The sequence below is a fragment of the Salmo salar genome, chromosome ssa03 (genome assembly GCF_905237065.1).
Source record: "Salmo salar chromosome ssa03, Ssal_v3.1, whole genome shotgun sequence".
NCBI classification, from domain to species: domain Eukaryota; kingdom Metazoa; phylum Chordata; class Actinopteri; order Salmoniformes; family Salmonidae; genus Salmo; species Salmo salar.
Window position 1 is genome coordinate 79,605,281 of NC_059444.1, and position 25,074 is coordinate 79,630,354.

At 44.9% G+C, this 25,074-nt stretch overlaps 1 protein-coding gene across 3 annotated transcripts in view; it reads right to left on the minus strand.

Annotated features, from left to right (window-relative positions):
* LOC106601829 (brain-specific angiogenesis inhibitor 1-associated protein 2-like protein 1) overlaps positions 1 to 25,074 on the minus strand; it is a 69,746-nt gene that overhangs the window by 4,610 nt on the left and 40,062 nt on the right. For all 3 annotated transcript variants that reach the window (XM_045715554.1, XM_045715553.1, XM_045715552.1), the window contains 6 exons: positions 13,946 to 14,098; positions 13,531 to 13,686; positions 12,788 to 12,923; positions 12,374 to 12,602; positions 9,718 to 9,780; positions 9,172 to 9,358 (listed from right to left, as the gene is read on the minus strand). In XM_045715554.1, coding sequence (XP_045571510.1) covers positions 9,172 to 9,358; positions 9,718 to 9,780; positions 12,374 to 12,602; positions 12,788 to 12,923; positions 13,531 to 13,686; positions 13,946 to 14,098 — 924 coding nt within the window. The remainder of the gene's footprint in view (positions 1 to 9,171; positions 9,359 to 9,717; positions 9,781 to 12,373; positions 12,603 to 12,787; positions 12,924 to 13,530; positions 13,687 to 13,945; positions 14,099 to 25,074) is intronic.

The following is a 25,074-nucleotide window of genomic DNA, read 5'->3' on the forward strand; positions in this document are numbered from 1 at the left end:
TGTCCTACTGTACTGTGTAGAGATGCGTGGGTTGACTCATAACCTGCAATCCCTGTAGTTATATTGGTGGGGCGGGCGGGTTTAGGGTCATTAAATATTGGGTGGGTTGAATAAAGAGAAAATAATGCATTAAAAATCCATAAATGTATCATTCTTGTAGAATTCTGAGACCAAAAGGACAATGTCAGAGTTTTATTCAATAAGAGAAATGCTGCGAAAGAACAGTAGGCCAGAACAGTAGTCTAATGTTTGGGAAAGATGTGTGATGATTGTGAGGTCACAACACAGGGACTTCAAAATTGCACATCAAGGGAACTGTACTGTTCAAGATGGGTTAAATGGAATAGTAGTATAACTGAAATCTGGACACTGAGTGTAGGTCTATAACCTCTCACATAGCTTTAATATTAACTCCTATAGAATTAAGCATTTCTTGCAGTGAAATGATACAACAAATGTACATTTTGACTGGGGAACAGGAGTGAAGAAATATAATTGATTTCTTTCAGCATCTTGAGATAACGAATGCGCGGTTAGGGACCGTGTGTAAAGGTGCTATTTTATTCAGCATCATAAAAACGGATAGTATTTCAACCACATAAAATATGCACCCAAGCTGAACTGAAATCTTAAAAAAAAAAATATGTTGGGTCTTTATAACAGCTTTTAATTTATAACAGCTTTTAATCTTCTAGGGCAACAAGTACTGACAGAAGAGAAGCTGCATGTATTTAATTATAGACAAGTTGACTAACAAATAGCATACCAAAATGTCCGAAATTATAAGCAGAAACATAGGCCTATTCAAAAAGGCCAATCAAAAAATGGTTCCTGGCATTTTCTATATTTGCGGTTGCGGATGGGTTACTAGCAATTTCGGGTGGGTGCTGGTGAACAAACTGCTTACCCACGCATCACTGGTAGTCTCTCACAGCTGTAGTGCTGGGATGCCACCACTAGAGGACAGCATTGAGCCTACAGAACAGCATTAGCCCTAGAGAGGGGTAGGCAGGCAGACAGATGTAGCCAGACACACATTGACCTTAGTGACTGCTGTCCTAACATCCTCTTGACATCCTGGACAGATGTGTAGTTTTAATCCTAGTCCTAATCAGACTGAGTGCAGGGTGTCAGCGCACACGCACACAAGTAATTTCTCTGTTGATACTTTCTTCTACATTCCTTTAGTACCTCTGCTCTCGCTACGTCAGTCTCTTTCTGTCTTTAATCGGTTTCTCTGTATTCATCTGCCTCACTTTCTACACAAAGGGCAGAACCAGCAAGGGAGCCTTTTTCTCATGGTGACAGAGCATTCCTGTGTAACCCCCACTCCTCCCTCTATCCCACCCTCCTCTCCTTCTAATTCCCTCCCCTCATTCACTCCCTGCAGCCAAATCTGCTGAATGGGGAAAAGACTTCTCCGTTATGGCAGTGGTCATACTAGCACAATAAAGACCTGGGTCCTGGACTTTGTAACAGCAGAGTTGTGGGTTTGATTCCTGCAGGGGCCACATATACTGAATGTGTTTAGCGTCTGTTAAATGACCACATTATCAGTATTAAACATGACAAACGGACCTAGTCGTGTCCCAAAGGAGATGAAGAGAAGTGAGTGATCGCAGTTATGAAGTAACTATAATCCCATTCACAAGGTTAGAGCTATACGTGGCTGGTAGTCTAGAATGAATGACTCACCACTATACCATCCCTGCCTCCTTCAGACAGCCCTGGAGGTCTGTGTCATATACACACACACAACAATCTCTTGTCACACACACACACACACACACACACACACACACACACACACACAACAATCTCTTGTCGCATACACACCTACACACAGTCCAGTCACGACACACATACACACACCTACATACACAGAGTTACTCCACTTGTCGTGCTCTCACCTACACACAGAGAGAAACAGGAAGTGTTGTTCAGACTCACCTACACAGATAGTTATTATTTTCATTGTACGGAAAAACATTCACAGCATGCTATTCACCTACACACACACACCCACCCTGTGTTCACCTACCCAACCCCACCCCCCGTGTACACCTACCCACCCCCACGGTTCACCTACCCAACCCCACCCCCCGTGTTCACCTACCCACCCCCACGGTTCACCTACCCACCCCCACGGTTCACCTACCCAACCCCACCCCCTGTGTACACCTACCCACCCCCACGGTTCACCTACCCACACCCCAGCCCCCGCATTCACACCCCAGCCCCCGCATTCACACCCCAGCCCCCGCATTCACACCCCACCCCCAGTCTTCACCTACCCACACCCCACCCCCAGTCTTCACCTACCCACACCCCACCCCCAGTCTTCACCTACCCACACCCCACCCCCAGTCTTCACCTACCCACACCCCAGTCTTCACCTACCCACACCCCACCCCCAGTCTTTACCTACCCACACCCCACCCCCAGTCTTCACCTACACACACCCCACCCCCAGTCTTCACCTACACACACCCCACCCCCAGTCTTCACCTACACACACCCCACCCCCAGTCTTCACCTACACACACCCCACCCCCAGTCTTCACCTACCCACACCCCACCCCCAGTCTTCACCTACACACACCCCACCCCCAGTCTTCACCTACACACACCCCACCCCCAGTCTTCACCTACACCCACCCCACCCCTTGTGAGTGGCGCAGCGGTCTAAGGCACTGCATCTCAGTGCAAGAGGCGTCACTACAGTCCCTGGTTCGATTCCTGGCTGTATCACATCCAGACGTGATTGGGAGTGCCATAGGGTGGCGAACAATTGGCCCAGCGTCGTCTGGGTATGGCCGGGGTAGACCGTCATTGTAAATAAGAACTTGTTCTAAACTAACTTGCCTAGTTAAATAAAGGTTCAATAAAACAATAGAACAATGTCTTCAGGAAGCACTGTAACTAGTTTGCCTACAATTTGCTCTACAGAGGCATTTGGTATATTATGAATATCGAGATATTAATTATGAAAATATTTCAAGCGGGGGGTTTGTGCACGACCCTGCCTACTACACGACCCTACACTCACCCCACCCCCCGTGTTCACCTACACTCCCCCCCGTGTTCACCTACACTCCCCCCGTGTTCACCTACACTCCCCCCGTGTTCACCTACACTCCCCCCGTGTTCACCTACACTCCCCCGTGTTCACCTACACTCCCCCCGTGTTCACCTACACTCCCCCCGTGTTCACCTACACTCCCCCCGTGTTCACCTACACTCCCCCCGTGTTCACCTACACTCCCCCGTGTTCACCTACACTCCCCCCGTGTTCACCTACACTCCCCCCGTGTTCACCTACACTCCCCCCCGTGTTCACCTACACTCCCCCCGTGTTCACCTACACTCCCCCTGACAAAGAAATGATCAGTCTATAATTTTAATAGTAGGTTTCTTTGAACAGTCAGAGACAGAATAACAACAACAAAAAATCCAGAAAAACACATGTAAAAAATGTTAGAAAATGATTTGTATTTTAATGAGGGAAATAAGTATTTGACCCATCTGCAAAACATGATTTAGTACTTGGTAGCAAAACCCTTGTTGGCAATCACGGAGGTCAGACGTTTCTTGTAGTTGGCCACCAGGTTTGCATACATCTCAGGAGGGATTTTGTCCCACTCCTCTTTGCAGATCTTCTCCAAGTCATTAAGGTTTCGAGGCTGACGTTTGGCAACTCGAACCTTCAGCTCCCTCCACAGATTTTCTATGGGATTAAGGTCTGGAGACTGGCTAGGTCGCTCCAGGACCTTAATGTGCTTCTTCTTGAGCCACTCCTTTGTTGCCTTGGCCGTGTGTTTTGGGTCATTGTCATGCTGGAATACCCATCCACGACCCATTTTCAATGCCCTGGCTGAGGGAAGGAGGTTCTCACCCAAGATTTGACAGTACATGGTCCCGTCCATCGTCCCTTTGATGCGGTGAAGTTGTCCTGTCCCCTTAGCAGAAAAACACCCCCAAAGCATAATGTTTCCACCTCCATGTTTGACGGTGGGGATGGTGTTCTTGGGTCATAGGCAGCATTCCTCCTCCTCCAAACACGGCGAGTTGAGTTGATGCCAAAGAGATCCATTTTGGTCTCATCTGACCACAACACTTTCCCCCAGTTATCCTCTGAATCATTCAGATGTTCATTGGCAAACTTCAGACAGGCATGTATATGTGCTTTCTTGAGCAGGGGGACCTTGCCGGCGCTGCAGGATTTCAGTCCTTCACGCTGTAGTGTGTTACCAATTGTTTTCTTGGTGACTATGGTCCCAGCTGCCTTGAGATCATGGACAAGATCCTCCCGTGTAGTTCTGGGCTGATTCCTCACCGTTCTCATGATCATTGCAACTCCACGAGGTGAGATCTTGCATGGAGCCCCAGGCCGAGGGAGATTTACAGTTCTTTTGTGTTTCTTCCATTTGCGAATAATCACACCAACTGTTGTCACCTTCTCACCAAGCTGCTTGGTGATGGTCTTGTAGCCCATTCCAGCCTTGTGTAGGTCTACAATCTTGTCCCTGACATCCTTGGAGAGCTCTTTGGTCTTGGCCATGGTGGAGAGTTTGGAATCTGATTGATTGATTGCTTCTGTGGACAGGTGTCTTTTATACCGGTAACAAGCTGAGATTAGGAGCACTCCCTTTAAGAGTGTGCTCCTAATCTCAGCTCGTTACCTGTATAAAAGACACCTGGGAGCCAGAAATCTTTCTGATTGAGAGGGGGTCAAATACTTATTTCCCTCATTAAAATGCAAATCATTTTATAACATTTTTGACATGCTTTTCTGGATTTTTTGTTGTTGTTATTCTGTCTCTCACTGTTCAAATAAACCTACCAATAAAATTATAGACTGATCATTTCTTTGTCAGTGGGCAAACGTACAAAATCAGCAGGGGATCAAATACTTTTTTCCCTCACTGTAGGGCATATGGTGCCGTTTGGGAGCATCCCAGAGCAGTGTCCACCACCTCAACCCCTGCTCTATCTCTGTGTGTTGTTTGATGAATGGGAGCACAGCAGGTTGGTGTAGTCCAGCACTGTTAAATACAATGTGTTTCATTGGTAAAACATGTTACTATCGATGTTCCGGAACTGATTGCCTGTCTGACTGACTCATACAGCATGAATGGAGGATAAGTACCTACTAGAATCAGAATCACACACTGGGAGAGAGATGGGGGCCGGGGCAGAGAGACAAAGGGAGAGAGATGGGGTGCCGGGGCAGAGAGAAAGAGGGAGAGAGATGGGTGGCCGGGGCAGAGACAGAGGGAGAGAGATGGGTGGCCGGGGCAGAGAGACAGAGGGAGGTAGGGCATGGAGTGGGGGACAGAGAAAATGAAAGATACAGAAAGAGACAGAGAGAAAATTTATGAGGAAAAAAAGAGTACGAGACATTGAAAGAGAGAGGGAAGTCAGACAGGGAGAGAGACATTGAAAGAGAGAGGGAAGTCAGACAGGGAGAGAGAGGGGAGAAGCAAAGAGAAAGAAAGAGAGAGAAAGAGAAGGAGGGTGTCAGGTTCCAGGTGTCAGGTTCACCCAGAGTGGAATTCCAATGGAAGTCTATGCTGGAGCCGTGCCACCGGATGTATGTACACTGAGTGTACAAAACATTATGAACATTTCCATGACAGACTGACCAGGTGAAAGACAGGATCCCTCATTCATGTCACCTGATAAATCCAGTTCAATCATTGTAGATGAAGGGGAGGAGACAGGTTAAAGAAGGATTTTTAAGCCTTGAGACAATTAGACATGGATTGTGTATGTGTGCCATTCAGAGGGTGAATGGACAAGACAAAAAATGTAAGTGCCTTTGAACGGGTATGATAGTTGGTGCCAGGTGCAACGGTTTGTGTCAAGAACTACAACGCTGCTGGGTTTTTCACGCTCAACAGTTTCCCCGTGTGTATCAAGAATGGTCCACCACCCAAAGGACATCCTGCCAACTTGACACAAAAAACTGTGGGAAGCTTCAGAGTCAACATGGACCAGCATCCCTGTGGAATGCTTTCAACACCTTGTAGAGTCCATGGCCAGACGAATTGAGGTGTTCTGAGGGCAAAACATTAGGAAGATGTTCTCAATGTTTTGTACACTCAGTGTACACTGACAGCCAGGCATGATAATGGCCGCACACACACACACACACACACACACACACACACACACACACACACACACACACACACACACACACACACACACACACGGCCGGACTCGGGACACAGCAGAGTGTAGCCTAATGAATATTTCACCGCAGTGAAAGAAAAGAGAAGTTGAGAAGTGTATTGTCTTTCCCAGACTTCTCCATTCAACCTCTCACACAGGAGAGCCAAACATCACAAACCACAACCTGACCTCTCTGGGTCACCACTGACCTGTACAGCCACGAGGGCATTAGCAGCTTATGTTTCCTCCTGTCGCTATTTCTAGTGTGTATGTGATGAACGGGATGTCCAGCCTGTACTGTAGGTACAGCTAATTACACTAAAAGTAGTCTCTTGTGACGGACGTCATGGAGTAGTGGGAGATGTGATTCTGGGTGCTGACATTCCACTAAAAGGAGAGCCAGGGTAGCGAGGGTTAAATCACACGTCACATCAAAGAGGAACTGGCAGCCCCAGGACCAACTGAACACAGTGCAGGGCTTCTCCATGTCTTTTAGGGGGTTTAAGAGTCTGGCTTCAATAGCTGTTTCTGCTTTAGTGAAATGGGATGGAGGGATCCTGCATAGCTTTACAGTAACTGGGACTTTCCACTACTTTCACTGCTTGCTTGGTTCTATGTAGCATTTTGCATAGGGAAAACAGGAGATGTTCGACCAGAGTTATTTCACTAGGCTATATCTTCTCATCCTCATCTCATTTCACATCAATACACATGTACATGTTATAGCTTGCACAAGTTTAAACAGGAGACTGAGTTTCTCTGTTTGTATGCCTTCAGCCAAACCAACGCCAGCAGGTGTTTAGTGGCTAGGCTTCTTACCATGAATTTCCATTCAGCCAGGATCAGGAAGGACAAACAACCTCGGATTGGCCTATGCACTTTGAAAACCCACAACTTTGACTGATGACTTTGAATACATGCAAAAGCAAGAGTTAGTTGAGAGCATTGCTAGAGTGTAGGATGAGCATTAGACACGCATGGCGTGACCCACACAAGGAGTCAGACATGAGGAGAGGGCCAGGTATTTACTCCACATCATTACAGATGATAATAGACCACTATAAAGGGATAATACTTGTCAGGCTCAATTACATTTTAGTCATTTAGCAGATGCTCTTTTACAGAGCGACTTTTGGTTAGTGCATTCATCTTAAGATAGCTAGGCTCATGATGAGTCTTACAATGCATTGTAACTACTTTACACCTGCAGGTGTTGCCAACACTTCTCTGTCATTCAGAACTGCTGTATTTTAGCTTAAACAACCTCCAGGCTAGGCCCAGCCCTGTCCTGCTCTACCGCAGTCCAGCAGTCCCTTAGTGGGGCAGAGGTTCCCAGATGCAAGGGTGTCCAACAGTCCGGGAATGTATTCTATATTACTATACTGTATTACTATACTACTATATTATACAGTATTACTATACTCTATTGCAACACTGTATTACTATACTACACTGTATTACTATACTACACTGTATTACTATACTGTATTACTATTCTATATTACTATACTGCTATACTATAGTACTATACCATACTGCTATATTATACTACTATATTATACAGTATTACTATACTGTATTACTATAATATACTGTATTACTATACTGTATTACTATAATATATAACTATACTGTATTACTATACTGGCTCAAGGGGAAATCCTCTTTACAGGTGTGTCTTATCCACAATCCAGTGATGTCATGTAGTTGATATCTATGGTCTTATACAATGCTATGATCTGTTATACTGTACCATACAGTAACATCTTATCCTACCCTTATCCTATCCAATACAGGTTTCAAAAATATGAGGAGGCATCAAATACTGTATAGACAACCTTTAGGGAATTAGGATGTGCTAATGGTTTAATGTGGCTTGTAATCAGTAAGGGATGTTATTAAGTGCTTATTAAGTATTGTTAAGGTGTTATATAGGTGTTATTAAAATAAACATCTTATGCGCAGACAGGCAGCACATGTAAACGTCAGCCAACTCTCCTGTTTACACAACTGACAATTGAGAAGGACTGAAATTATCCGAAACCTCAGATAAGGTCAGGTACTTAGTACTATACAGTCACTAGCTATCAGCTCTGGTCAGGTAGCAAGTAACTGTATAGTACTAAGTATCAGCTCTGGTCAGGTAGCTAGTAACTGTATAGTACTAAGTATCAGCTCTGGTCAGGTAGCTAGTAACTGTATAGTACTAAGTATTATCTCTGGTCAGGTAGCTAGTAACTGTATAGTACTAACTATTATCTCTGGTCAGGTAGCTAGTAACTGTATAGTACTAACTATTATCTCTGGTCAGGTAGCTAGTAACTGTATAGTACTAAGTATCAGCTCTGGTCAGGTAGCTAGTAACTGTATAGTACTAAGTATCAGCTCTGGTCAGGTAGCTAGTAACTGTATAGTACTAAGTATCAGCTCTGGTCAGGTAGCTAGTAACTGTATAGTACTAAGTATCAGCTCTGGTCAGGTAGCTAGTAACTGTATAGTACTAAGTATCAGCTCTGGTCAGGTAGCTAGTAACTGTATAGTACTAACTATTAGCTCTGGTCAGGTAGCTAGTAACTGTATAGTAGTAAGTATCAGCTCTGGTCAGGTAGCTAGTAACTGTATAGTACTAACTATTAGCTCTGGTCAGGTAGCTAGTAACTGTATAGTACTAAGTATCAGCTCTGGTCAGGTAGCAAGTAACTGTATAGTACTAAGTATCAGCTCTGGTCAGGTAGCTAGTAACTGTATAGTACTAACTATTAGCTCTGGTCAGGTAGCTAGTAACTGTATAGTACTAAGTATCAGCTCTGGTCAGGTAGCTAGTAACTGTATAGTACTAAGTATCAGCTCTGGTCAGGTAGCTAGTAACTGTATAGTACTAAGTATCAGCTCTGGTCAGGTAGCTAGTAACTCTATAGTACTAAGTATCAGCTCTGGTCAGGTAGCTAGTAACTGTATAGTACTAAGTATCAGCTCTGACAGGCTCTGACTGACCGTGTGTACAGAAGAGCCGGAGGATGCGGAGAGGGAGGGCGAGTGCTGCTTGCTGCCCGGGAGGACACTCCTCTTGGGATAGTCGCTGTAGTCGGGAGGGGGGAGGACCATGGAGGAATCATCTGTCTCTGTGTCCTGGTGGAGCAGGTTCACCACGCTCTTACTGCGCATGGGAGGAGCCCCCACACTGTGGAGAAAGAGGGGGAGAGAGGGGAGGAAAGAGGGAGAGAAGGGAGGGAGGGGAGAGAGGAGGGAGGGAGTTCTGATCAGCAAAGGTCATCAGACTAGGAGAGTAGAGGAAACACTATGAGACAACAAGTCTGGATGACACCTGTGTGTGTGTGTGTGTGTGTGTGTGTGTGTGTGTGTGTGTGTGTGTGTGTGTGTGTGTGTGTGTGTGTGTGTGTGTGTGTGTGTGTGTGTGTGTGTGTGTGTGTGTGTGTGTGTGTGTGTGTGTGTGTGTGTGTGTGTGTGTGTGTGTGTGTGTGTGTGTGTGTGTGTGTGTGTGTGTGTGTGTGTGTGTGCCTGCTTGAGTGGTCCCCTTACCTGTTGTTATTCACTATTGGCTCTGAATATGCCCGGCAATAGGATGATGGAAACCATCCCCTCCTGGAACACAGACAGAGAGAGAAAGAGAGAAAGAGGGAGGTGATTACACTTGTATACTACTCCCATCTCCCCAGCTTTTTTCTACAGGCCCCTGGATAACCCTCAGACACTCCTAATACATTGACGTCCACACTGAAGTACACAATCCCCTGGAACCTGCTTCTCTACACACCACTCCATCATGCAGTAGCTGAATAGAATCCCCTTTTCAGGATTCTGCATCTTCAACCTCTCTATAGCTGTCTAACAGGTGGTGAGATAGACGTGAGGCCATTATGGTAGAATAAGGTGGATAATCATCATAGGCCTCTGAATGGACAAATCATTGACTCCATACAAATCCCTGTGAGAAATGTTCATATTTGTCCATTTGTTCACTGGGCTTCAGAATGGGCGGCAGGGTGCGGCCAGTGTTTAACTAGAATACATAAAGGCTGGGGGTACTGTATCAACTTCCAGCTTCCCTGTTAAAAGCACCACAGTGAACCATGCTGTAGGGTTTAGGTCGTGATCACATTTCACTAACCTGATCTGGAACCAGGCCAACATTTCACAGTCACATGCCTCTCATTCTCTCAGACTACTGTCTCAAAGGGTATCAAATAATCATAGATGACAGATTTTTGTCATGTAGCATTGTGAACATAATGAATATATGATTAATTATTCATGTTTTCACAGGATATTAATTAAATGTATTTCATTTCTGTCCATGACACTCTTCATCACACTATGGTGGTGGAGGGATACATGTGGATGTTATCAGTGTGTGTTGCTAGGTGACTGACCCAGATCCATCACTCTGGCTGAGGTGTGACAGATAGGTGTCTCATCAACTCAATGACATCACACTGCAGGGACCTCCACAAGAACCCTACACTGTATCAATGGCACATATCTAGGTAACATCCCAAAAGCCACCCTATTCCCAAAAGCCACCCCATTTAGTGCACTGCTTTTGACATATATAAGAGTCCATCATCTCTAGAATCTGTATAGAACATGTACAGCATCATGTCAGGAATACAACACCTTTTTAAAGTTCATTTTGAGCCTTGATTCAGCAAAAACATCAGAGATTCATTTGGCTGTGATTCTCTCCTTTCTCTACCTCTTTCCCCCTCTCTTTCCCCCTCTCTTTCCCCCTCTCTCCTCCTCTCTCCTCCTCTCCTTCTCCTCTCCCCTCCTGTCTCCTCTGTGTTTTCTGCCTCCAGCCGTGCGCTGATTGTATTCCCCAGTGTGTGCTGGCTCCCAGGCAGCGCTTAGCGATCCCAGAGCACGGCGCCCAGCCAGCCCCACCTGGAGTGGTCCAGTTAAGGGGAGCTCAATCAAATCAACATCTAATCAGGACCGGAACTACCACATGTACCCAGCAGCTGGCGGTGTGTGTATAAATGCATGTGTGTGCGTTAGGGCTGGGCGGTATACCATATTTTACTACATACAGGTATTGATGCACGGAACGGTTTGGGTTTTTACTTTACCTTCTATAACAGTATTTGAATGTTTGGTTTGTTAAATGTGATACGCCGTGTGTAAAGTCAATTTTTATAGTTTACTCTGCTACTTGAGTCATTCCTCTCTGCTCTCTCTCCATGCCGCTTTGCCACATAGACCTAGTCCCGCCCCGTCACTCAAGGAGCACATTTGTTGTTGCTTGACCACGAGACACTTGCGTTCAGTCTGCATGGTCAATGCAGCACATGCAACAATGTTGATGACAACGATGTTGTTTCCACTTTGATCTTAATATAAATCCACAAGCGTTCTATAATTACAATATTAGTTTGTGTTTCTTACATCTCCAACAGCTAGTTTGTATTTTCTTAGCAAGTTAAGCTAAATCGTGTTAGCCACTAATGCTAATCGCTAGTTAGCTGGCTAACTGTTGGAGGCTTAAATCAGCATGTTGTTTGTGCCATATTATCTTCTAAATCAAAGAGGAATAGGCGAAGCATGAATATGATGGCTATATAAATAAAGTTTTAATGTAGCCAAAGATCACATGGTCCACTAGGAAACACTGGACATCACTTTGGTTCCTACCCTGTCACAATAACTCATCCATGGCATTTTCATTCGTTGTCATGTCAAACAACACTATTATGCCCACTATTATTTATATTCTAACTATAGAATTATAATAAACATTCTATTTCCATGATTCCAAAAGTTTACCCAAGGGTTTTGATCTAAATAGCAATTGCAACATTTGGTTAAAAATAAGGCCTAGTATTTTTGCCCATATTGTGGCAGTGTGGAAATGATCTCAAATGAGTGCAGGGAATGCAGAAATTGATGGAAAATAATACAAAATTATTTTAGGTTGAAGTTAAATTGAACAGTATAAAACAATCCAAATGGAGATAGACCCATTGAAATAATTTAGAATATATGTGTTGTCACGCACTACTCATAAAGCAAATTTAGAACTTTTATGAATCAAAAACATAAAATACCGTCATACCGTCAAAAATGTGAAAAATACCATATATGATATGATATTTTGGCCATATTGCCCAGCCCTAATGTGTGTTTGTGTGTGTGTGTGTGTGCATCACCGTATGTAAGTGTGTGTGTCTCTCTAACTTACTGCCTGGTCTTCTCCAGTTCTCCGTAGAGCCATCCGTCCCTCTCATCAGGTATGAGCAGGGTGATGATGTCTCCCTCGTCAAAGGTAAGCAGCGTAGCGTTGGTCCCAGAGGTGTGGGGGAAGATGGTGCGGACCCTGGGTCTCTTCACAATGTTGTTGAGTCCTGTGGCCACAGACACTGACCTGGGACCTAGACCGCCACTCTCCTCCCCTCCATTGTCCCTGTAGTCTGGAGAGAGAGGGAGAGAGAAGGGTTAATAGACAGACACATGTACACAGGTCCATGCATGCACCCACATACAAACACACACACCAGCGATCAGTGGGGAGGACATGCGAACACACACACACACACACACACACACACACACACACACACACACACACACACACACACACACACACACACACTACCTGTGACACTCTCAGTCTCTCTGGTGACTGAGTTTGTTGTGGGTGTGTCCTGCGTGAACATACTGGCCAATGGGCTGGTCTGAGCCTTCAGTGCCGGGGCAGGGGGTGGAACTGTGTCCCGGAATATGGAGTTGCTCTGACCATAGGAAGTGGAACACAGGAAGGGGATAGTATGAGTGCTAGAATTTATGGTTGTTAGTAGTTAACCTGCCATTGGTACATTAGTAGTTAACCTGCCATTGGTAGTGGTACATTATTATTATTATTATTTTACCTTTATTTAACTAGGCAAGTCAGTTAAGGACAAATTCTTATTTTCAGTGACGGCCTAGGAACAGTGCCTTGTTCAGGGGCAGAACGACCGATTTTAACCTTGTCAGCTCGGGAATTCGATCTTGCAACCTTTCAGTTACTAATCCAACGCTCTAACCATTAAGCTACCTGCCGCCTAGTGGTTAACCTGCCATTGGTAGTGGTACATTAGTAGTTAACCTGCCACTGGTACATTAGTAGTTAACCTGCCACTGGTAGTGGTATATTGGTAGTTAACCTGCCACTGGTAGTGGTACATTAGTAGTACAGGTATTACAGGTTTTTACCATTTCATTATTATGATGAAATCACTGAAGCCATAGGTATCTGTGCTGTGTTCTCTCGCTCTCTCACATTGAATCAGAAATAGATATTCTAATTAATAAATTGTTTTCTAAATGGTTAATGAATGAGTGATTCTGCCTTCTCACCCTACTGTGTCTCTGGGAGACGGGGGAGGCCTGGGGGGTGATGGACACTGGGGTGCGAAGACCCTCAATCATAGACATCACGCTCTCCGGCACGTTGGTGGCGTCGCCACACTTGTCCTGCCAGGTGGGCAGCTTCCCGAAAAGCATGTCTCTGGCCTGGGGTCAGAGAAGGAACATCAGCAGTCATAGTAGTTACTGTAGAAAGGGAGCCTTGGATTTGTGATGTGGTACCCCGCTAGACATTTGTATAATAAACGTGGTACACAGATGGGGTTATGGTAAATTCACTTCCAATTCCACCCCTAGCCTCTAGCCCACATCCCCTTTAAACCCCCATAATTTTAATGGATTGAAATCATGTTCAGGTTTTCTACTGACTGAGAACCTAGGAGGCACTGTAGCATAGTTCCAATACCTTGTCGTGGAAGGCAGCGATCTGATAGGAGAAGGTGCAGTGTTTGTCCACCAGGAAGCAGAAGCGTCTCTTCTCCTCCAGCAGAGCCTCCTTGCAGCCATCGGCGATGAACTTCTGCATGTCCATCTGCCCTGACCTCAGCGTCTCCAGGCACTGCACAACACAACAGGCCAATGACATGCTGTTATCTCAACTGCAACAACCAATCATACGCAAATATCTTGCTGCACTGACCAATCGCACAGTCTTGTCTTGCCACATAGACATAGCTCAGCCAATCAGAGCTGCCTAGCACCGTAGGTATCAGGAAGTGAAAGGGCATTGTGACGAGAGGAGCAGAGATATAGGCTGGCTGGACGTTCTAATCTCAGTGTGGCAGGCAGAGACAGAGAGGTATTGTAGGGATACTGTACAAGGGAATGGGATGGGTTTTATTATCTAACATGGCTGACAAAGAAGAATAGATGAGGGCTAGGGAGGTGACAGTAGCAGACATGCTGACAGAAGAATAGATGAGGGTTAAGGAGGAGCAGCAGCAAGATATACTGTGTGTCTAGGAGACTGAAAGTACATTCAAACTAGGCACGGGAGCTGGACAAGGTCAGTCGAAACGCTGAGTTTGTATGAGTTTGTTTAGTGTGTCTTTTGCTGCGTTTACATAGGGGGCCCAAATCTGACCTTTTTGGCACTAATTGGTCTTTTGACCAATCGGATCAGATCTGAAAAAGATCTGATGTGCAATGATCTGATGTGATTGGTCAAAAAGATCAGAATTGGGCTGCCTGTGTAAACGCAACCTAGGAGTCTTATCTGAAGGCACATTTAAAAACTTGGCACAGGATCTGAACAAGGTCAGTCGAAACATTTAGTTTGTATCGCTGAACGCTGAATTAAAAATGCCTTGTGGGAGTGAACAAAGAGTGTGTGGACAATGACACAACCTTCTTTTGTGTGTCTTATCTTCTATCACAGACATGGGCCACTCAGAGGTCAGGGGTCAGAGTCTCTGATCTCTGTGGGTGTGAATGGCTCTTATAACTTTGTCATCTATGGCTAAGTTTACGATCTCTCTATTCCTTTTCACTGTGTTTCTGTGGCTGGCAACTGTCAATATTTACAATCAATACAGTTCTATTGATTTGATTGGAAATGGAACTGAATGGGAGACCAATGAGCATACAGCACAGTGAGTTGTGATGTAAATATTGATCCTTGCTATCTGGGATCGTTGGTACATCTCTACCCCATTGAAGTTGACATGTAAAATGGTAAGGGTTAGGGTTTAGGGTCGGGATGTCCCAATGATCCCGGATACCACTAACCTGTAAATACTTGGTACAACAATGACAGAAACAAAGACTAGTCAACAGACGTGTAAAATGGATGCCACTATGTGTTGAATTATCAAAGTAGTTAATCTACTGTAGACTGAAGTATAATAGATGTCTTTAAAGTGTGTGCACTGAAACATATGACATTATTGTAGATACAGAGGAAAGATTATTATTGGATGTATTGTTGAGATTAGAATTGAGATGATGTGTGTGCAGTTCATTAGAACTAAGACATACGCATGCTATAGGGTCCTTTAACCATATCTCTTTATGGACCTATTTATCTTGATTACATTTCATATGATCCAACAATGTCCCTGCAGCTCAAATCAATCTAGGTACATGAATCTGTAAGGAGAACACGGACAAAAAGAGCTTTGATTCATTGAAGACTTTCATCAGTGAATGCTTGACTCAGTTGCATACATGTGACATAGCAGCCAGTGTGCAGTATGGGTCTTGGGAACTCATTCACCCAGAAACACCTGGCATAACAACAGACCTGCACAAGTGACAGGGTCCAGTTTCACTGGGTTTAGCCCTAGCGGCAGAGGTTAGAGCAGTGGGCTAGGAGCCAGAGGGTCGTCGGTGCAAATCCTGAAATCTGGTGGGGAGGGAGCTGGCAATCGAAGGGTTGCGGGTACGAGTATCCTACAACAGAGTCTCACAACTCAATCACTTGGTGAAAACTGTTTTCTGCCCCTCCCAAAAGATAGAATTTGTAGATAATTGGCCCTCCTTCTGGGACTCACCCACAAACAGGACCAAGCCTGGCCTGTTGAGGAGTGACGGACTCCATCCTAGCTGGAGGGGTGCTCTCATCTTATCTGCGAACATAGACAGGGCTTCAACTCCCCTAGCTCCACAATGAAATAGGGTGCAGGCCAGGCAGCAGGCTGTTAGCCAGCCTGCCAGCTTAGTGGAGTCTGCCACTAGCACAGTCAGTGTAGTCAGCTCAGCTATCCCCATTGAGACCGTGTCTGTGCCTCGACCTAGGTTGGACAAAACTAAACATGGCGGTGTTCGCCTTAGCAATCTCACTGGAATAAAGACCTCCTCCATTCCTGCCATTATTGAAAGAGATTGTGATACCTCACATCTCAAAATAGGGCTACTTAATGTTAGATCCCTCACTTCCAAGGCAGTTATAGTCAATGAAATAATCACTGATCATAATCTTGATGTGATTGGCCTGACTAAAACATGCCTTAAGCCTGATGAATTTACTGTGTTAAATGAGGCCTCACCTCCTGGTTAAACTAGTGACCATATCCCCGCACATCCCGCAAAGGTGGCGGTGTTGCTACCATTTACGATAGCAAATTTCAATTTACAAAATGTTTTCGTCTTTTGAGCTTCTAGTCATGAAATCAATGCAGCCTACTCAATCACTTTTTATAGCTACTGTTTACAGGCCTCCTGGGCCATATATAGCGTTCCTCACTGAGTTCCCTGAATTCCTATCGGACTTTGTAGTCATAGCAGATAATATTCAAATTTTTGGTGACTTTAATATTCACATGGAAAAGTCCACAGACCCACTCCAAAAGGCTTTCGGAGGCATCACCGACTCAGTGGGTTTTGTCCAACATGTCTCCGGACCTACTCACTGCCACAGTCATACTCTGGACCTAGTTTTGTCCCATGGAATAAATGTTGTGGATCTTAATGTTTTTCCTCATAATCCTGAACTATCGGACCACCATTTTATTACGTTTGCAATCGCAACAAATAATCTGCTCAGACCCCAACCAAGGATCATCAAAAGTCGTGCTATAAATTCTCAGACAACCCAAAGATTCCTTGATGCCCTTCCTGACGCCCTCTGCCTACCCAAGGACGTCAGAGGACAAAAATCAGTTAACCACCTAACTGAGGAACTCAATTTAACCTTGTGCAATACCCTAGATGCAGTCACACCCCTAAAAACATTTGTCATAAGAAACTAGCTCCCTGGTATACAGAAAATATCCGAGCTCTGAAGCAAGCTTCCAGAAAATTGTAACAGAAATGGCGCCACACCAAACTGGAAGTCTTCCGACTAGCTTGGAAAGACAGTACCATACAGTATCGAAGAGCCCTCACTGCTGCTCGATCATCCTATTTTTCCAACTTAATTGAGGAAAATAAGAACAATCCAAAATGTATTTTTGATACTGTTGCAAAGCTAAGTAAAAAGCAGCATTCCCCAAGAGAGGATGGCTTTCACTTCAGCAGTAATAAATTCATGAACTTCTTTGAGGAAAAGATCATGATCATTAGAAAGCAAATTACAGACTCCTCTTTAAATCTGCGTATTCCTCCAAAGCTCAGTTGTCCTGAGTCTGCGCAACTCTGCCAGGACCTAGGATCAAAGGAGACACTCAAGTGTTTTAGTACTATATCTCTTGACACAATGATGAAAATAATCATGGCCTCTAAACCTTCAAGCTGCATACTGGACCCTATTCCAACTAAACTACTGAAAGAGCTGCTTCCTGTGCTTGGCCCTCCTATGTTGAACATAATAAACAGCTCTCTATCCACCGGATGTGTACCAAACTCACTAAAAGTGGCAGTAATAAAGCATCTCTTGAAAAAGCCAAACCTTGACACAGAAAATATTTGTAAAAAAAATGATCGACCTATATCGAATCTCCCATTCCTCTCAATTTTTTTTGAAAAAGCTGTTGCGCAGCAACTCACTGCCTTCCTGAAGACAAACAATGTACAGTGAGGGAAAAAAGTATTTGATCCCCTGCTGATTATGTACGTTTGCCCACTGACAAAGAAATGATCAGTCTATAATTTTATTGGTAGGTTTATTTCAACAGTGAGAGACAGAATAACAAAAAAATCCAGAAAAACACATGTCAAAAATGTTATAAAATGATTTGCATTTTAATGAGGGAAATAAGTATTTGACCCCTCTGCAAAACATGACTTAGTACTTGGTGGCAAAACCCTTGTTGGCAATCACAGAGGTCAGACGTTTCTTGTTGTTGGCCACCAGGTATGCACACATCTCAGGAGGGATTTTGTCCCACTCCTCTTTGCAGATCTTCTCCAAGTCATTAAGGTTTCGAGGCTGACGTTTGGCAACTCAAACCTTCAGCTCCCTCCACAGATTTTCTATGGGATTAAGGTCTGGAGACTGGCTAGGCCACTCCAGGACCTTAATGTGCTTCTTCTTGAGCCACTCCTTTGTTGCCTTGGCCGTGTGTTTTGGGTCATTGTCATGCTGGAATACCCATCCACGACCCATTTTCAATGCCCTGGCTGAGGGAAGGAGGTTCTCACCCAAGATTTGACGGTACATGGCCCCGTCCATCGTCCCTTTGATGTGGTGAAGTTGTCCTGTCCCCTTAGCAGAAAACCCCCCCAAAGCATAATGTTTCCACCTCCATGTTTGACGGTGGGGATGGTGTTCTTGGGTCATAGGCATCATTCCTCCTCCTCCAAACACGGCGAGTTGAGTTGATGCCAAAGACCTCCATTTTGGTCTCATCTGACCACAACACTTTCCCCAAGTTGTCCTCTGAATCATTCAGATGACCATTGGCAAACTTCAGACGGGCATGTCTATGTGCTTTCTTGAGCAGGGACCTTGCGGGCGCTGCAGGATTTCAGTCCTTCACAGCTTAGTGTGTTACCAATTGTTTTCTTGGTGACTATGGTCCCAGCTGCCTTGAGATCATTGACAAGATCCTCCCGTGTAGTTCTGGGCTGATTCCTCACTGTTCTCATGATCATTGCAACTCCACAAGGTGAGATCTTGCATGGAGCCCCAGGCCGAGGGAGATTGACAGTTCTTTTGTGTTTGTTCCATTTGCGAATAATCGCACCAACTGTTGTCACCTTCTCACCAAGCTGCTTGGCGATGGTCTTGTAGCCCATTCCAGCCTTGTGTAGGTCTACAATCTTGTCCCTGACATCCTTGGAGAGCTCTTTGGTCTTGGCCATGGTGGAGAGTTTAGAATCAGATTGGTTGATTGCTTCTGTGGACAGGTGTCTTTTATACAGATAACAAGCTGAGATTAGGAGCACTCCCTTTAAGAGTGTGCTCCTAATCTCAGCTCATTACCTGTATAAAAGACACCTGGGAGCCAGACATCTTTCTGATTGAGAGGGGGTCAAATACTTATTTCCCTTATTAAAATGCAAATCAATTTATAACATTTTTGACATGCGTTTTTCTGGATTTTTTGTTGTTCTTATTCTGTCTCTCACTGTTCAAATAAATATATCATTAAAATTATAGACTGATCATTTCTTTGTCAGTGGGCAAACGTACAAAATCTGCAGGAACCCCTCACTGTATACGAAATGCTTCAGTCTGGTTTTAGACCCCATCATAGCACTGAGACTGCACTTGTGAAGGTGGTAAATTACCTTTTAATGGCCTCAGACCGAGGCTCTGCATCGGTCCTCATGCTCCTAGACCTTAGTGCTGCTTTTGAAACCATCGATCACCACATTCTTTTGGAAAGATTGGAAACCCAAATTGGTCTACTCGGACAAGTTCTAGCCTGGTTTAGAGCTTATCTGTCGGAAAGATACCAGTTGGTCTCTGTGGATGGTTTGTCTTCTGACAAATCAACTGTAAATTTCGGTGTTCTTCAAGGTTCCATTTTAGGACCACTATTGTTTTCACTATATATTTTACCTCTTGAGGATGTCATTCGAAAACATAATGTTAACTTTCACTGCTATGCGGATGACACACAGCTGTACATTTCGATGAAACATGGTGAAGGCCCAAAATGGCCCTCGCTGGAAGCCTGTGTTTCAGACATAAGGAAGTGGATGGCTGCAAACTTTCTACTTTTAAACTCAGACAAAACAGAGAAGCTTGTTCTAGGTCCCAAGAAACAAAGATATCTTCTGTTGAATCTGACAATTAACCTTGATGGTTGTACAGTCTTCTCAAATAAAACTGTGAAGGACCTCGGCGTTACTCTGGACCCTGATCTCTCTTTTGACGAACATATCAAGACTGTTTCAAGGACAGCTTTTTCCATCTACGTAACACTGCAAAAATCAGAAACTTTCTGTCCAAAAATTATGCAGAAAAATGAATCCATGCTTTTGTCACTTCTAGGCTAGACTACTGCAATGCTCTACTTTCCAGCTACCCAGATAAAGCACTAAATAGATTTCAGTTAGTGCTAAATACGGCTGCTAGAATCCTGACTAGAAGCAAAAAATGTGATCATATTACTCCAGTGCTAGCCTCTCTACACTGGCTTCCTGTTAAGGCAAGGGCTGATTTCAAGGTTTTACTGATAACCTACAAAGCATTACATGGGCTTGCTCCTACCCATCTTTCCGATTTGGTCCTGCCGTACATACCTACACGTACGCTACGGTCACAAGACACAGGCCTCCTAATTGTCCCTAGAATTTCTAAGCAAACAGCTGGAGGCAGGGCTTTCTCCTATAAAGCTCAATTTTTATGGAATGGTCTGCCTACCCATGTGAGAGGCGAAGACTCGGTCTCAACCTTTAAGTCTTTATTGAAGACTCATCTCTTCAGTAGGTCCTATGATTGAGTGTAGTCTGGCCCAGGAGTGTGAAGGTGAACGGAAAGGCACTGGAGCAATGGAGCCCTTGCTCTCTCTGCCTGGCCGGTTCCCCTCTCTCCACTTGGATTCTCTGCCTCTAACCCTATTACAGGGGCTGAGTCACTGGCGTACTGGTGCTCTTCCATGCCGTCCCTAGGAGGGGTGCGTCACTTGAGTGGGTTGAGTCACTGACGTGGTCTTTCTGTCTGGGTTGGCGCCCCCCTTGAGTTGTGCCGTGGCGGAGATCTTTGTGGGCTACACTCGGCCTTGTCTCAGGATGGTAAGTTGGTGGTTGAAGTTATCCCTCTAGTGGTGTGGGGGCTGTGCTTTGGCAAAGTGGGTGGGGTTATATCCTGCCTGTTTGGCCCTGTCCGGGGGTATCATCGGATGGGGCCACGGTGTCTCCTGATCCCTCCTGTCTCAGTCTCCAGTATTTATGCTGCAGTAGTTTATGTGTCGGGGGGCTAGGGTCAGTCTGTTATATGTGGAGTATTTCTCCTGTCTTATCCGGTGTCCTGTGTGAATTTAAGTATGCTCTCTCTAATTCTCTCTTTCTCTCTCGGAGGACCTGAGCACTAGGACCATGCCTCAGGACTACCTGGCATGATGACTCCTTGCTGTCCCCAGTCCACCTGGCCGTGCTGCTGCTCCAGTTTCAACTGTTCTGCCTGCGGCTATGGAACCCTGACCTGTTCACCGGACGTGCTACCTGTCCCAGACCTGCTGTTTTCAACTCTCTATAGAGACAGCAGGAGCGGTAGAAATACTCTCAATGATCGGCTATGAAAAGCCAACTGACATTACTCCTGAGGTGCTGACCTGTTGCACCCTCGACAACCACTGATTATTATTATTTTACCATGCTGGTCATTTATGAAAATTTGAACATCTTGGCCATGTTCTGTTATAATCTCCCCCCGGCATAGCCAGAAGCCGACTGGCCACCCCTCATAGCCTGGTTCCTCTCTAGGTTTCTTCCTAGGTTTTGGCCTTTCTAGGGAGTTTTTCTTAGCCACTGTGCTTCTACACCTGCATTGCTTGCTGTTTGGGGTTTTAGGCTGGGTATCTGTACAGCTCTTTGAGATATCAGCTGATGTAAGAAGGGCTATATAAATACATTTGATATGATTTGAACCCTGTGTAAAGTCAACCCATTTCAATATGCTGTTTACCTACTTACCTAACACACACACACACACACACACACAGTTAAAGGTGGGGTACAGACTAGGGCTGCACGAGTGAGATCCCCATCTCGTCATCACAACACTGCAAAATCACCCTGCAGCCGTACAGCACAGTATATTACCCATAACAACAACACCATGTGACAACACACGATTCAATGTAATCTACCCTCCACACACACTTTCACCAGCTTCCTGTCCCTATTGGAGCTCTTGAGTTTTAGAGGAAATGGGAAAAGCCTTCCTATGGTAATTTGTTGTGGTCTCCATCCAGTTACTGGTCTGTATAATGAATTCAGGGTTTCCTTCAGGTCAAAAGTAGTTTACTATAACTGGAATAGGGGGTCATTCTGGATTGGTGTGTATTATTGTGTATTGTTAGGTATGACTGCACTGTTGGATTGGTGTGTATTATTGTGTATTGTTAGGTATGACTGCACTGTTGGACTGGTGTGTATTGTTCGGTATTACTGCACTGTTGGACTGGTGGGTATTATTGTGTATTGTTCGGTATGACTGCACTGTTGGACTGGTGTGTATTATTGTGTATTGTTCGGTATGACTGCACTGTTGGACTGGTGTGTATTATTGTGTATTGTTCGGTATGACTGCACTGTTGGACTGGTGTGTATTATTGTGTATTGTTCGGTATGACTGCACTGTTGGACTGGTGTGTATTATTGTGTATTGTTCGGTATGACTGCACTGTTGGACTGGTGTGTATTATTGTGTATTGTTCGGTATTACTGCACTGTTGGAGCTAGAAACAAGCATTTCGCTGCACCTGTGATCACATCTGCAAAATATGTATGCGACCAATACAATTTTATTTGGTTAAAGTAGTGCACTATTTAGGGACTACGGTGTCATTCTAGTCAAAACTTGTGCACTGTACAGGGAATAGGCTGATATTCTGGCCAAAAGTAGTGCACTATCAGACAAGGCAAGTGTATGTACATAAGAGCACACTCAGTCACACACGAGGACAGTAACACAGTGACATGCACACAGGATCTCTCTCTCAAAAAAAAGAAGCCATTTTGCAATTTGCTTCACAATTTCCTAATTTCCCAGAGCCCACCTCCTAGACTTCCTACAAGAAAAGAGGCCCACCATTGTTTGGTTGGGCCTCAATGCTGGCCTTTCCCATAACACCACCTCCTCCTCATCATGGGAGCCATAACGTCACCTCCTCCTCCTTATCATGGGAACCATAACATCACCACCTCCTCCTTATCATGGGAGCCATAACGTCACCTCTTCCTCCTTATCATGGGAGACATAACGTCACCTCTTCCTCCTTATCATGGGAGCCATAACATCACCACCTCCTCCTTATCGTGGGAGCCATAACATCACCTCTTCCTCCTTATCGTGGGAGCCATAACGTCACCTCCTCCTCCTTATCGTGGGAGCCATAACGTCACCTCCTCCTCCTTATCGTGGGAGCCATAACGTCACCGCCTCCTCCTTATCGTGGGAGCCATAACGTCACCTCCTCCTCCTTATCGTGGGAGCCATAACGTCACCTCCTCCTTATCGTGGGAGCCATAACATCACCACCTCCTCCTTATCGTGGGAGCCATAACATCACCTCTTCCTCCTTATCGTGGGAGCCATAACACTACCACCTCCTTATCACGGGAGCCATAACGTCACCCCCTCCTCCTTATCACGGGAGTCATAACGTCACCGCCTCCTCATCACGGGAGCCATAACATTACCTCCTCCTCCTTATCACGGGAGCCATAACGTCACCTCCTCCTCATCACGGGAGCCATAACATTACCTCCTCCTCCTTATCACGGGAGCCATAACGTCACCACCTCCTTATCACAGGAGCCATAACGTCACCCCCTCCTTATCACTGACGCGTGCTTGCGGAGCTATACTGCAATCATTGTCCCTCCATGTACTGAGATAAAGCCACAGATAAGGTATCATGCCCAGGGACCTGAAACTCAACCTGGATCATTCAAATATTCCTGTGTGTGTGTGTGTGTGTGTGTGTGTGTGTATGTATATATATATATATATATGTGTGCGAGTGAAACAGGGGTGTGAAATGTAATAAATGCAACCATCCTGGTTGACACAATACATCTGTCAAGGCTAAATAATGGCTGTTGCTATGGACACATATCTTTAGTTCTGTGGAAACAGGTAGGAAAGCAAGGCGAGAGAGAGAAAGAGAGAGAGAGCGAGGGAGAAAGGGAGAGCGCGAGAGAGGGAGGGCCAAGAGACCGAGAGAGTGCGTGGAGGGGGGATGGTCAAGTAAATTACCAGTGTAATTCTTGGGAATTATTGGTCAATGAAGAGACAGTACCCAGGAAGTGTTTAGCTGTACTAGTGAGTCATCTACAGCTAAGCCCCTGTGTCTCAGCCCAGACGTCAGGCCATCTGTCTGTCTGCCCCAGAGAATGACTGGCATACAGACAGAACGACACTCAGATCACTAGGGAGTCTGACTCAGAACACTGATCCCTCAGAAGCCTGAACAGACAGCAAAACAGGTAGACTGGCCACATGGATAGAGAGATCGACAGAGAGAGAGGAATGAGAGAGAGGAATGAGAGAGAGAGAGAAATGAGAGAGAGGAAGGACAGAGAGAGACAGACAGAGAGAGAGCGAAATGAGAGAGAGGAATGAGAGAGAGAGAGAAATGAGAGAGAGAGAGAGAGAAATGAGAGAGAGACAGGAATGCGAGAGAGAAATATGAGAGAGAGGAATTTCATTTTATTATCTATTTTAGTCCTTATTTGGACTAATCTTCCAAGAGTCCTTAAATATTAAAATACAATTTATAATACAATCACATTTTCACGTATACCACACTGTTACAAACAGACATAATACACTGACATATTGACCAGATAAATACTCTTAACAGTCTGAAAGGATAGATTGATACATTCATCTACCAAAGTCCTGCACAACCTTCCAATTTATTATATTTAAATGGTTCTAAAGTATTGTTTGAATTTAAATACTGAAAGGTTTCTGGTTTGCTCAGATTAATAATAACATTTCTGTATTGCTCTGTCTGGATAACACACAGTTGAAGT